Source organism: Melospiza melodia, chromosome 15 (assembly GCF_035770615.1).
Source record: "Melospiza melodia melodia isolate bMelMel2 chromosome 15, bMelMel2.pri, whole genome shotgun sequence".
Classification (NCBI taxonomy): Eukaryota; Metazoa; Chordata; class Aves; order Passeriformes; family Passerellidae; genus Melospiza; species Melospiza melodia.
In genome coordinates this window covers 1,913,768-1,927,766 of record NC_086208.1, presented here as the reverse complement: position 1 = coordinate 1,927,766, position 13,999 = coordinate 1,913,768, and the positions used below count along the sequence as shown (strand labels likewise).

The following is a 13,999-nucleotide window of genomic DNA, read 5'->3' as shown; positions in this document are numbered from 1 at the left end:
AGATTTTCTTTCCACAGATTTGTCCTGTGGATTTTATTAATCCCTGTTGACATTGAACAGCCACAGCCATGTGTGGGAGTAGCCTAAAGCCAAGGGGAGGGAGGAAGCATCTCCCTTTCACTATTTTACCTCCTGCTAATCTGACTTGTTCTCCTTGTCCCTCTCAGCTGTGTATTCCTCAGTCATGGGCACCTCAGTAGCTTCTTCCAGGCTGGAGAGTCCCAGTCCACACAGTCACCCTTCATGCAGCAGCCAGCCTGGATATTGGCTCATCTTTGCTGCCCTTCTCTGAGTTCTGCATTTGGGTTCTTTGGGCATCTGCTGTTTTCTGTTTGAGATGGATTATTTCTGAGTGACATTAGCTCACACAGAGCTCACTGCTGCCTATTGAAAATGAGTACTGTGGTTTCCCCCATGGATCATGTTCTATTTGTTTTATGCAATTTCATCTGCTGTTTCACTGCATGGTGAAGGTTTTCAGTCAGCCCTCTGGGACCACCCTTCTCCATATTTCCTAGGAGCACATCCAAATGTCTCAGGAGGTCCCTCTCCTTTGCATTTGCCAAGATCAAATATCCTCTCTGGTATCACAAATCCTGCAATTTACCAGCCTGATAATGTGATCACCTGCCACTGTTGTGTCACCTGTACAGGTGATGCACACACTCTGGGTGTCTGTGCATACCCTGGTGCCAGTCCCTAGCCAAAGTCACATTCCAAATCACAGTATTTGCTGAGGAAAAGGAATCAGGAATGTCCTGCACCAATGCATCCATCACCTGTCCTGCTGCTTGCTGCCACATCTGCTGCCTCTCCTGTCCCAGGAGGATCAGCTCTAATCATGTTTTATTTCCTGGAATAGAGCAATTTGCCATAATTTCCCTGCTCCTGCTGCAATCACTGCTGTGCAGCCATGGGCAGGCAACTAATCCACAGTGAATCTGCTCCATCCATCATTCCAGTGCTGGAGGGATGCAGTGCCACCAGTGACATGTCTGCAGCACATGATGCAACAACTTGACAGGCAAGAGAAAGGTAGAACAAGAAAATAAGTCCATTTTATTACTCATTATATTTTCATTTGGTATTAAATCACAGCTAGTAATTGTTTGTGACATGTATCCACCTTTTACATCTCTCTTTTGTGCTGTATTTTTTAGAGACTGAATAAATACCATCACAGACTTTCTCTTGGGCATTCTGGGGTAAAAAACAGGCTGCCAAGTGATGTGAGGATGTGACTGCCATGCCCATGCTGAGAGGTGCTGCCAGGCAGGGTGGGAGCCTTGTGCTGCAAGGAAGTGGGTAATGTTGGAACTGATCCTGAGAAATCACGGAATAACCTGGAAGGGACCCACAAGGACCATCAAGTCCAACTTCTGGCCCTGCACAGGACACCCCAACAACTCCACATTGTGCCTGAGAATGTCCAAAAGCTCCTGGAGCTCTGGCAGCCTTGGGGCCATGACCATTCCCTGGAGAATGTGTTCAGTGCCAAACCATCCTCTGGGGAAGAATTTTTCCTGATATCCAGTGAAATCCTGACACAACTTCAGTGCTGTACCACCAGGTTCTATCAGTGGTCACCTCTTTGAGATGTGAGAAATCCTCTGTGGTGAGGCAGTTATTATAAGGAAAAGTTCACTTCTTCCAACCATCCTCTGGGGAAGAACCTTTTCCTGATATCCAGTGAAAAGCTGACACAGCTTCAATGCTGTACCACCGGGTTCTATCAGTGGTCACCACAGTGATCTTTGAGGAGTGAGAAATGCCCGTGGTGAGGTGGTTATTATAAGGAAAAGTTCACTTCTTCCAACCATCCTCTGGGGAGGAACCTTTTCCTGATATCCAGTGAAAATCTGACACAACTTCAACGCTGTACCACCGGGTTCTGTCAGTGGTCACCAGAGAGATCTTTGAGGTGCAACAAATTCCCCCGTGATAGAGCGGTTATTATAAAGAAAAGTTCACTTCTTCCTGAAAAGCCGGACTCGATGGCGAGAGGAGGAGGAGGAGGAGGAGGAGGAGGAGGAGGAGGAGGAGGAGGCGGCCGGGCAGGCGGCCCGGGGAGGCCGGGCAGCGGCCGCGTCACGATTGACAGCGGCATGTGCGGAGGGTCTATAAACGGCGGCCGTGAGTGACAGGGAGGGCAGCGACGGCCGCGGGGCACGGCAGCCGCACTCCGGCCATGAGCTCGACCCGCAGGGCCCTGGCGGGCCTCTACGGGCGGGGAACGAGCCACATCGACGGCGCCGAGGAGGCCGAGAGCGCGGCCTGGGCCTCGCGGCCGGACCGACGGAGTTACCTGCTGGGCATCCGGCCCCAGAACAGGTGAGCGCCGGCCCGGGGGAAGGGAAGGCGCTGCTCTGGGGGCTGTCCCCGAGCTGCCTGCGGCCCTGGGTGCGGTGACGGCGGGCGCGGGGACGGAGCGGGCCGGGGGTGCAGCGGGGAGGCCGGGCTGGCCCTCACCCGACCCATGAGGCCTCGCAGGGAATGCGAGGCCAGCTGGAAGTGGTGTTGACAACGGGCCTGGCCGTCCCTGGGGAGCTGCTCCAGGGGAGAAAACCGAGCGATGGCTCGGGCTCTCCAGAGGGGCTGCTGCGTGCTCTAGCCCAGTCCCTCGCCTCCCCAGAGGGAGCTGGCGGTGTCGCAGCTATTGCGGGGCAGGGCCTGTGGACACGGCGCATTGCGTGTGGCTGAGCGGGTGTGTGAAGTGGTGGTGGAATCATAGAATAGAATCATGGAATGTCCTGTCCACGAGGATCATCGAGACCAGCTCCTGGCCGTGCCCAGGACACCCCAACAATCCCGTGCTGCGCCTGAACTGGTTGTCCAAACACTCCTGGAGCTCTGGCAGCTGTGGGGCCATGACTGCTGCCCTGTGGAGCCTGTTCTGGTGACCCACCAGAACAGCCTCCACACCTTCTTCACCCTTCTGAGTGAAGAAACCTTTCTGAATATCCAATAATCTCGTCTATTTTGTACAGCTTCGTGCTGGCCCCTTGTACAGCTTCGTGCTGGCCCCTCGGGTCCTGTTGCTGGTCAGCAGAGAGCAGAGATTGATCGGTGCTGCCGCTGCTCTTCCCCTCATGAGAAAGCTGCAGACCCCAGTGAAGGCTCAGTCCAAGCAGTTTTTATGAAATCCTGACAAACACCAGTGTCTCCAGTTAAACTCAGGGAACAGCACTGACCTTCCTGCCTTCATTGTAGTGAAGTGCCTCGCCAGACAGAGCGAGGGGCCCGCTGGGTGCCTTATCTTATTGTCAAAAAGGCATTTCTGCACTGTAGATAGGGGGTGAGCAGCCGTGAGATCAGCATTCCTGGGTCAGGAATGGCCTCCAGCACAGGGTCTGGGGTAGGAATAAGGCTTTGTTTGCAGGGGGAAGGTATGATAAACATGCTGTCAGCTGAGCCTGACTGAGGTTAGCAAACACAGAATTACAGGGTGATATGCCAGCAGCACCCAAGGTGTCGGTGATTGTGTGAGGCACTCAAAAAAAGCCTTGAAATTGCTTTGAATTCGCTGGGAATGCTCTTCAGTCTATGAGCTCTCCAAATGAGTGTGTCTCTTCCCTGCTGATGGTTTATAAATAATCCATTTCCAGCGTGTCAAGCATTGATGCCTCAAGGAGTCAGACATTCATAAAAATAAATGCAGGACCAAAAGAGATAAAAAAGTGCTGCTTGGAAGTCAGGTGTTAAAACTGGGGTGACGCCAAATTGAAGTTGCCTAAATTCAGTTTCTCTGTGGGGGTATCATGTCGTGCTGGGGTGTGAGCTAATCACAGACTGGCTGCACACAGTGACGTCTTCAGCACCACCAAATGTCCATATGGAGTCCACAGCCTGTGGCCTCAGATCATACCAGGGACTGGAAATCTCTTAACTGAGCCCAGTGACTCCATTCTGTGGATTACAAGCAGAGAGGGGTTTTAATAAAGAAGATGTTGAGGTATTTGGGTTGCCTACAGCTTAACTTTTATTTTCCTTGACTACTCTCAAATTGCAGCTTTAATCAGTTTAACCATAAAGGAGAGTTCATCCATCCAGCAAGAAACACCTTTAGTATTCCCAGTTGGATTCCCAGAGTTTCCTCTGTTGGGGAAGGCAGGGAGCAGTGCAGCACCCATGCAGGCAGTGCTCCTGGTGTCTTCTGGCTGCAGCACCCCTTGGGGCTGTGCCTCAGGCGTGGCAAATCCAGCCCATAGCTGCAGAGCTCTGAGCCCTGGACCTTTTGAGCTTTTCAAACTAATGCTGCCATGGCTAGACTCCAATTTCCATCAGTGGGAGCCCAGTGCTGGCAAAGGGACTCTGCTGCCCCAGTTAAATCAGCAGCACATTCAATTTCCACAAATTCTCCAATCGTTTTTCCAACCACTTATGTGCATGATCGTCAAAGCCTGTGGCAAGGTAATTTAATTTTGTCTCTTAAATCCACTGTCTGCCCATTCTGTTGTAAGAAGCAGTGACTAAATAATGGCTAAATGGCAAAATTGACCTTTCCCAGAGTTCATGGCAACTTCTAGGTTCTCTAATGAGTTAGGGAGGAGGAATATAAAAGTCAGGTTCCCTGCAGAGCCCTACAAGTGCTGAAGACTTGAGCTGGGATTTTTGGAAACCGTTGTCTAAAATGCAGGGCAAGGGCTTGAATGAAGTGTGGCTTTTTATGTTGTAATTGAAAACTGTATCATAACAATTCTGGGAAGCAAATGACTGGAATGGTGTAGCAAGGAGACTTTCAGAAAGCAATTATGACTTTAATTAAATCCAGGAACATCTGGAGAGCATACCTGGGAGAACTTGAAAAGCACGATGAGCAACATGCAGAACAGCAGATAACACTGAGCAGCTCTCTAACACAGAATGGGTTTGGATTTGCTGGGTTTGAAACTAACAAAGGCAATGAGACAAACGCAGGATTGCTGTGGGAGGCTACTGTAGCAATTAGGAAACAAAAATGGATATTGTGATCCAAAGAAAATGTGGGGTTTTTCAGGTTTCTCTCTTTCTGTCTTTATGTGTATCTATAGAGTATGTTTAACTAAAATATTTGCCTGTTCACCACTTCTTAAAGCAGTAGAAAGTGTAGTAACGTGGTAGAGGTACACAGAGACCTGGAGAGATCTTTTAAAAAAGAAACTGAGGTTGGAAATCCCTGCTCCTGGGGTGACTTATGAACACGCTCTGCCCTGTGGATCCCAGCACAGGAATGGAGCTGTTGGAACGAGTCCAGAGGAGGCACCAAGATTGTCAGAGGGATGGAACACCTCTGCCATGAGAAAATGCTGGAATTGTTCATCCTGGAGAAGCCTTTGGGTAACCTGATTGTGGCCTTCAGTACCTGAAGGCAGCCTAAGAGAAGGATGGAGAGAGACTCTTTACGAGGGCTGGAGTGACAGGACAAGGGGGAATGGCTTCAAACTGACAGAGGGCAGGGTTAGATGGAATATTAGGGTTCAGTTCTTCCTGTGAGGGTGTTGAGATCCTGGCACAGGGTGCCCAGAGGGACTGTGGCTGCCCCATCCCTGCGAGTGCTCCAGGCCAGGCTGGATGGGGCTTGGAGCACCCTGGTCTAGGTCACCTGCCCATGGCAGGTGGTGGAACAAGATGAGCTTTAAGGTCCCATCCAACCCAAACCATTCTGTGATTCTGTGTTGAGGGCAGTTTGGATGTCTTACTTGGTCTCCCTAACCCTGTTGGAGGAAAGGGATATCATGTAAATTGAAGGATATGAATCAGGTAACCAGAACATGATTTTTCTGGGTTTTAACTTGTAGAATTTTCTAGAGGTGGTGCTAAGAAAGCCAGAAGAATAGAGGTGTTGAAAGTGGCCATAGATAGAACATCATCCTTTTATTAAACAGAGTATTCAGGGTATTTACTCTTTGTGCCTTTGGGAACTAGACTTTAGTAAGGATTTTCCATGTGAGCAAACAGCTCCATGTTTTTCCTTTCCTGCTCTTTTAACATACCTGATATTGGACAGTGTCAGGAGCAGCTTATGGCCACAGTGACTTGCCCTCTGCTCTGGCTGCTGACAGGATTTTTTTTAATCTTTGTGTTGGTTTTTTTTTAAACAAACCTGTAATGTCTCAAAGCAATTATTTCAAGCAAGTGATTATTTCACTGTCAGTCCTGTTCAGGGTCTACCTTAGCTGCATTCATGGGCCACAACCCTCAAGACATCTTTTTAGATGTCCTTTTTGTAAGAACTAGCAAATCTGGAGAGTGTATTGTGCAGAGAGATGCAGTTTTATATAAAACCTTCATCTGAGTGCTAGGCAAACCTCTGCTGGAAGTGATCTGCACCTCTTACCTAATGCAGCTGTCTGCTCCTCAGTCTCATTAGAGACTTGCTTCCTTGCTTGAATGTCTTTCTACTGTCACAGCTACATCATATCCAGATATTTATAGAGTGTAGTGGCATTGCCTCTGAGCTTTTCTTGGATAACTCTGCTCGGGGTGGCACTTGAGCTCAGGAGAGGGCCTTGCCACCTGGCTCTTCTGGCTGCAAACCATTCCCAATCTTGTCCCTCTTGCTTTGCACATAATATCAAATGAAGGAGAAAGATCTGTTGCTATAATAAAGTGTGCTGAGGAAACTGAGGAAGCCCTTGGTTCCTGAAAAGCAGGTTTAGTTCAGTGGCGTTCCCTCTTTGGCAGCTGGGTACCTGTAATGTCCAAGGGGACTTTGCTTTTGGCCAGGAGTGGTGTAACCCCCTGGTCAGATGCCAGCTGAGGCAGCTGAGAGCACTCAGTCGGTTTGATTTGTGGGATGGAGGTGTCTCAAACTCTGGGAAGAGGGACAGCTAGTTCCTACAGGAAAGGCAAAGTTTGGGGTGTCAATGAGTCATCTCCACACCCTGTGACCTGCAGCACAGAAGAGGTTGTTTCCCATTGCTGGAGGGCTCTGCTTTGAGTGGGGCTCCTCAGCAGCTGTGCACTCTGAATAACCATCCTCAGCAATTCCAAAGGGAGATTTTTCAGCTCCCTTTCCAGAGCCTCCTGTCCATATGTAAATATCCCCTAGGAAGCCAAGTGGAGCTGAGTGAGTGTCCTGATAAGCCCATGCCCTTCAGGGTCACCATAAAGACACAGAGGATATCACATGTGAGAACTGTGCTCTTCTCAGGAAACCTCCTGAAAGGGGATGTTCCCCAGGCCAGGGGTACCATTGTGTGGGGGCCAGAGTGTGGTCATCTCCAAACAGGGCACCTCTCATGTCCAGCAGAGACAGTTCCTAGGAGATGGAATTGAAACCTGCTCTACCCTTGCTCTCTTTGGATGAGAGGAGGAAGATCTTGAGTGACTGAGGTTGTTATCTCACATTCACAGCATCACCTGGTCCAAGAAGAGGAAGATGGAAGGGCTGTTACAGGCATTTTTATTTTATTTTATTTTATTTTCTCTACAGAGTGAGCTGCCAGGAGGATGTCACCTTTCCTGGGCATCTCATTGTCCAATAGTTACTTTGCTTTATTTTTTTGGCCATTTCTCATCCCTTGGTGTGTTTCTATGTTTAATTTGGGCCATAGAGGCAGCAACAATTCAGGGTTAAAACACACAAATCTGAGCCATCTTCAGAGCATTACAGAGGCTGATACAGGAATGTGTAACTTAATTTATTGTTTTCCACCTTCTCTGTTAATGAAATCTAGCCTGAATTGTTACACACAAGTCCGTGTTCATTTCAGCAAAAAGTAAATTACCTGCAGAAAAAAATTGTCACATTTCTGCATCTCTGACATGGATTCACTCTGTGACCTTGACAAGCAAAGACTCAATACATCTGTTTTCCATTCTGTGAAATAACAATGTGTCTTGTACAGCAACACAGCACCCAGAGCTGCTTTATCACAGGCCTGCTGATAGCTCCTGCCATGGTGTATGAGCACCAGCACACATTCTGTGTGTGCAGGGAGTGCTTGATAAGGAGCAGGACACGTGGCAGGAAAGCAGCTCTGAGCACAGCCATGCCTACATGAAAGCCTCAGTATTGGCTTTTCAACCCTGAAAAGGGTTCACTGCTGACAGCTGAGTGGTTTGTATTTGTCTCAAGCAGTGTTAACCTTGAAGACAGGCAAGTTCATAGGAAATCTTATACTTGGAAGTCTGCATGTGCTAAACATGCCCAATAATGTCAGGGATCAGGGAGCCAGCGAGGGGCAATGTCTGTAGGAAATTGCCAGTCCCTCTGTCCAGCTCTGTACAGGCTGCCAGGCTCTCCAAGGAGCTTTGGTGCAATGCTGATTCCCTCAAAACATAACTTGGACCTGTCAGCTTTGCTGTCATGGACACGTTTTGCTCTTTTTTTCCTTCACTGGACAGCTTGTGTGGGTCAATTTTCACGCTGTGGAAGAGCACTGAAAAATATTGATCACTGCTGCAGCTCAAGCAGCTCGAGTCCAGGTGCTTGTCCATATGGGGATGGAGCCACTGTTAAGCCTATTTTAGGGTCTCCTCAGCTCTTGCTCACTTCCATGTGAGGAGTGCACTGGAAGGAGAAAGATTTCTTTATCTCAGTGATAAGAAATACAGAAAGAGAGTAATTTCATGGATAATTGCATGAGAGGGTTAAAAAAGGTGCCAGACTGAAAATGTATGTTTTTCAAGCAGTTAACTTTTTGGTGCCAGTGGATGCCAGCCCAGACCATCAACTTGAGTGGTTAAAAAAAGTGAATGGTGTTGACAGTTCTGCCTCCTGCCCTTGCAAGACTGAAATTTGGCAAGAGCATGAAAAATGAGAAAGGCTGTCTTCACTTCCAAAGAAAATTAGGAGTAGTTGAAGGGCTAAAACCTTTAAGAGGATGATAAATGGCCAAAGGAGCTTGAAAGCGTATGATAAAATGCAATTTAACAAAGAACCGAGGCTGGTAGAAGGGATGTGGTGCAGAGGTGTAGTGCTGTGAGAACAGTTGTGTATTTTCAGAATTAGCTTATAAATAGCTGAGTTTCTCTTCATCAGTGAGAGGTGCCTGAGGAGGCTTCATCCCACCAGTGCTGGACATGCCTGGAGCAGATGTTTGTGAAGTCCACTTTTCCAGCAGAAGGAAGGGTTACACTGGAGGCCTTGATTCAGTGCTTTAGATATATTCCTCAGGATAACAAAAGCATTTGCCTTTATCCAGTAATGCAATGGCCCTGAGCCTGCTCGAGGGAGGCACATCCACTGCTGAGGCTGCACCTCATTAGCAGAGCCCTGTGGAAGTCCTTGGGGAGCCCAGGGCACAGAGAGCCCAGTGCCAGAGAGGATCAGAGCAGGCACAGTGGATATCTGCTGCCCTGCTCAGGAGCCCCACGTTTCCAGCAGGGATTGGGTTCTGACGGAGCTGTGCTGTCTCAGCTCTCCATGGACATGCTGGAACGTCATTGAAGGGAGGTGCCAGCTGCCTGCAGGCAGGGCTCTGCTGGCTGCAGGATCCACAATTTGATCATGCTCTCTGGGGCCTAAAGCTCTAGTCTGAAAAGCAAATTTAGCATATTGAGGTTAAACTTCAATTAATACATGATGGCCTTTTTCTTCTGATAATATGGAGAGACCCTCAAGGGACCCTCAGTTCAGTGTTCAGCGCTGTCTCAGGATGTGCACTGAATAAAGCCCATGTTGTCTTAATACTGGGGATTAAAAAAAAGCACTGTCAGTGCTTACTGTTTGATCACATCCATGAGCACAATGGGTTCATGGCACAAGCAGCCTTTGTTCTGACTCTTGCTATTTTCTTTACGTCCAAGCCAAGACACATCCCTGTTTGTCTTATGCAAGAAATCGTGATTAAAACCACACCACTGCCTACACCAGCATTCTAGCTTGCAAGGATTTTGGGAACTTCCTTTTTAGAAGGTCTTTAGTGTTCCTGTTGGGTAAAAAGATGTTTTTCCCTTGAAGTGGTAAGCAAAATGTTTTGAGACAAGTTAAACCAGTGAGTTGTGTTTCCAGACAGACAGAGGTGCCTGGGGACAGCTGCCCCTGGGATCACTGGGGGTGGTTGTGCTTGTGAGGAGTGTGGGAGGAGAATCCTGGATCCCCAGGAGGTCAGGATGGGGTGAGAGCAGCACGAGGTGCAATTTGAGCCCCAGAAGCTCTGAGGGCGTTGAGGCCAAGGTGAGGTGCTGGTCAGTAAGGCAGGTAATGCAAAGCTGTGCCTGGCAGTGCCAGAAAGGGCATGGAGCTCACAGGGATGTTGCAAGGAGTGGAAGGATACAGCTCAAAGGACAAAGGACTCTGTGTGGCTTCTCCATGGACCAGCACAGCACATGGAAGAGGGATCAGGTGAGTGAGTGATCCTCAGCCTGTTCCTGTGAGCACTTGATTTCCCAGCTGGATCATGCCCAGCCTGCGCATCCTTTGGCTGCATGACCAGCACTTGGCACTGGGAGTGGACCAGGATTGTGTGGCTGGGGGTGGAGAGGGTGAAGCTGCTGCCAAAAGGCCAAGTGCCACCCATGTTTGTTGGGTTAAAGCTGCTCCTCAGCAACAGACCAAAACTTCTGCTGTCTTTGCTTTCCTGAAGAAGGAGAAGAGTCAGTGAGCCCTTCTGATTTTTCTTCTCAAAGGAAATATGCAATTATTTGTGTAAAGTGTCAGGACTTCAAGCTGAGCTGCTTCTTTTCTCAGTGTTCACATGGAGGTTCTGTCTCCACAGGTGGAATGTACAGTTGGCAGGACCAGTTTTCAGGGTCTCTCTGTGATCATTTTTAGGGCAAGACTTGAAGTCCTGCTGGTTTGCACAGGACTGGGACTCACATTTGGGTAGGAGACCTGAAGAGGTGCACCTGCAGGTGGCCCTCCATGTGGTTCTTTCTGCTGTCTTCTGTAGCACCATCCTAGAGCACTGAACTTTGGTGGTTCACAGAGGCTGGAAAGGTTTGATCTCCCTGCACTTGGGGATGTGGCAGTCTGGCCTGGCACCTCCCAGAGGGGATGGCCATGCTGCAGTCATTTCCAAGGCTGTGTGGTGAGGTTGTTGCACAGGTGTAACATGTACCTCAGTGCAATTAAATCACTGAGCTTACATGCTGCTGACTAGCTTGTCCCTGTTAGTTTTGGACTTTTGATTGCCATGTGGGTGAGTCAAGGCTTGAGGAGCTGTTCCTGACTGCTGCAGGTCAATGCACAGAGGTTGTTTCCTGCAGCCTGCAAGGGGCTGCTGCCACAGTCCTTTGGCTAGGACATGAGTCCCTGAAGACACTCATTTGGGAGAGCTGTGACCACTGGTAAGTAGCTCATCAAGATGTCTTGTGCAGGACCTGTGTTTGATTTTGTTCCCTGGATTGGTCAATGCTCCTGCATCTTCCCACAAAGAAAGCAAAGCGTGTAGATTCTTGTAAAGTCTCCTTCTGTTCTTTTATTTTAATGTTTTGCCAGACCTTAGTGATTTGATTGGCAAGCTGGACAGCAATGTGATCAGAGAGTTTTCAGCTTCTGCCAGGAGCTGTCCTTGGAAGCACAGAGGGCACCCAGCTCGGGCCAGCTGCTTGCCAGCACAGAACTGGGCTGGACACCTCCTGTGCTGGAGCTGCCTGCTTTGAGCACAGTGCTGCAGATGGTGCATGGAAGGCTCAAGGTGCTGCTTCTTGGAAACCTTACTTGTATAAATGTCCTGACACTGATTCTCTGTGGTTAACGACCATTTCATTTTTCCAGCCTTTGATTTCAATTGACAATGTGGCTTGCTCATCCTGGCAGGCAGCCTAAGGCAGCTGTACCTTCTTTTAATAGGAACTCTGACCTCTGCAAAATGACTCATCATTAATATGTCTCTGTAACTGTTTGTTTATTTCAGCTCCTTTCCGTGCTTCTCTCTCTAATGGTTTTTATGCTGTTTTTTGCTTAGCTTATCAAGCAGCAGATTCTCTCCCTCCAGTTTAGGAAGGTAAAACTACATTGCATTAAACTGCTCTGACCAGACACTTTTCTGAATCTGTCTGCACGTCATTAACCTGTAATGCTTTGGTACTAATTAATTAATCAGTCAAGAGCCCTGAAGTGATCTAACAGCCTCATTCTGCATGATTTGATCCCTAATATTTGCTTGAACTGCAGAAACAAAAGTGAATGTTCATCATAATTCCTGTATTAAGGTGCAAGAAATATTCCTCTTTTTTAGCCAAAGGATGGGTGTTCAGCTACTTCTTTATATTAAAGTGAGACTTCCATACAGAGACATTAAAAATTGGATGTGACTGCCCTGAGACATCCAGAGAAAAAATTTTCTTCCCCCTGCCATTGTTGTGAGGATCCTCATTCACTTGGACTTTGCCCCAAAAGGCACTTGTACAGCTGTACTTTGCATTTGGCAAAAGAACACATTTGGAAATCAGATGGCATTTCTGGTTTGCTGGAGTGGCAGGTAGAAGAATAACCATGGAGGGAAAGGCCTCTCCAGAACACCTCTGTAGCTCTGGGATTTCTAACCAAAAAGTCAGAAAAAGAAAATCATACCAAGAGGAATACACTTCTCAAATCTCCTTTTCCAGCAGGCTTTTGTATGGAAATCCCTCTTTAATTGAAAAGGCTACTGAATTGCAAGGGGTCTCTTCTGCCCCAAAGATGCAGCTCCAGGAAGGCCCAAAGAAAAAGTGGCTAGTGCTTTGTGTCCAGTTCTTGGAATACCCTGAATTACTGGTTTAGAAAGCAATTTGAATTGGACAAGCCTCCTTGCAGCTGGAGTGAGTCAGCTGAGAGCCCCACAGTGCCAGAGCCTTGAAATCCTGCTGTGACCAACACAATGGTTTCTTTGAAAGACTCAATAGACCTTCCAGGCTTCCTGCCAGGTGTCACTGGGCAAGTCCCTGATTCATCTGCTGAGCCTGTGGAGCTCCCAGCTTCCACCACAGCTGCTTTGCAAAGCATTCAGTAGCCTTTGCTGGATGTATTTCACCTGGTTGTGGGGTTTGCACTGAGTGGACCAGACTTATTCCCGGTGCTGCCTGCTGGTGGCATGGTGCTGGGATTAAACTGGGTCCCAAGAGCCACTCTGTGTGTGTGCATCACTTGGTTATAAGATGCTGATCCTGTTGCCCTCCTGCTGGGGTATGAAATGTTGGTTGATGCTTGGGAAATTCTTTTATGTGGCTCTGAAAGGCATTTACTGGTATGGGGAGGGGAATCTGTACTGAAGGGAGCATCAGAACCCTACCAGTAACTGCCTTGTACTGGATTGTCTGCCTTGCTCCGTGGAAATGGGCTTTTTTTTTTTTTTCCCTGGGATTGGAATTTGGGAAGGTTGCTCTGGTTTGAAACAGCTTTTGACTCCCACAGCCCATTCCTGGCCCCACAGTTGAGTGAAGAGTTGCTTACCAGGACCAGTGTCCTAGTAACCATTGATTTCCACAGAAAAGAGTCTGAGCTGTGGGATCTGTTATTTTTATCCCACCCCACACAAGTGTTTGGATACACACCATGCTTATAACCCTCATTCAGTAGATGAATCAGGTTTGCAACATCCCAAGCTTCCTCTGTCCTGACCCTCATCCAGCACAAGGTGCCTGGGAGCTGGGTGAGGTTCCTGCTCTGCCCCAGTGGGTTGTTACTCAGGGATTCATCTCCCTGCATCTCTTACAAACCCATTCTTGCAGGAAGGCAGAGGGAAAATAATGACATTGCAGCCTCCAGGTAAGTTTTCAGGGTGGATAAAACAGGCAGTTGCTGTGGCTGTAAGCTCTCCTGACACCTTCAGCCACGTGTGCTTAGTCCCTGTCAGTGCACCTGCCCCCTCTGGGTCATGCTGAACGTGGGTTTTTTTGGTTTGTCCTGACTCAGTTTGCTTCCTTAGCAGGTAGAGCATTAGTGGCAGCAGCAGTAGCATCCTGCCTGCAAGCTGGGGCTGCTTGTGGGGCTGGGGTCCTCCTCATGGAAGCCTCACCACACACTCTGAGCCCTTCTGCTCATGGTGCAGCTGTGTCACGAGTGGTTTGGGCATCTGTTCCACCCCTTGCATGCTTCTGGAAGCTGATCACTTGTTTAAGGAATGTCTTTCACTGCTGAAAATTATATAAA

General features: G+C 48.5%; 1 protein-coding gene across 2 annotated transcripts in view; it reads left to right on the top strand.

The window, feature by feature from the left end:
• Nucleotides 1-2,173: 2,173 nt before the first annotated feature.
• ALPK3 (alpha kinase 3) overlaps nt 2,174-13,999 on the top strand; it is a 32,881-nt gene continuing 21,055 nt past the window's right edge. Inside the window, exons 1-2 of one of the 2 annotated variants that reach the window (XM_063169295.1) lie at nt 2,174-2,331; nt 11,835-11,873. In XM_063169295.1, the coding sequence (XP_063025365.1) occupies nt 2,189-2,331; nt 11,835-11,873 (182 nt within the window). In that variant the 5' untranslated portion in view covers nt 2,174-2,188. The remainder of the gene's footprint in view (nt 2,332-11,834; nt 11,874-13,999) is intronic. The other variant, XM_063169296.1, reaches the window with a different exon arrangement.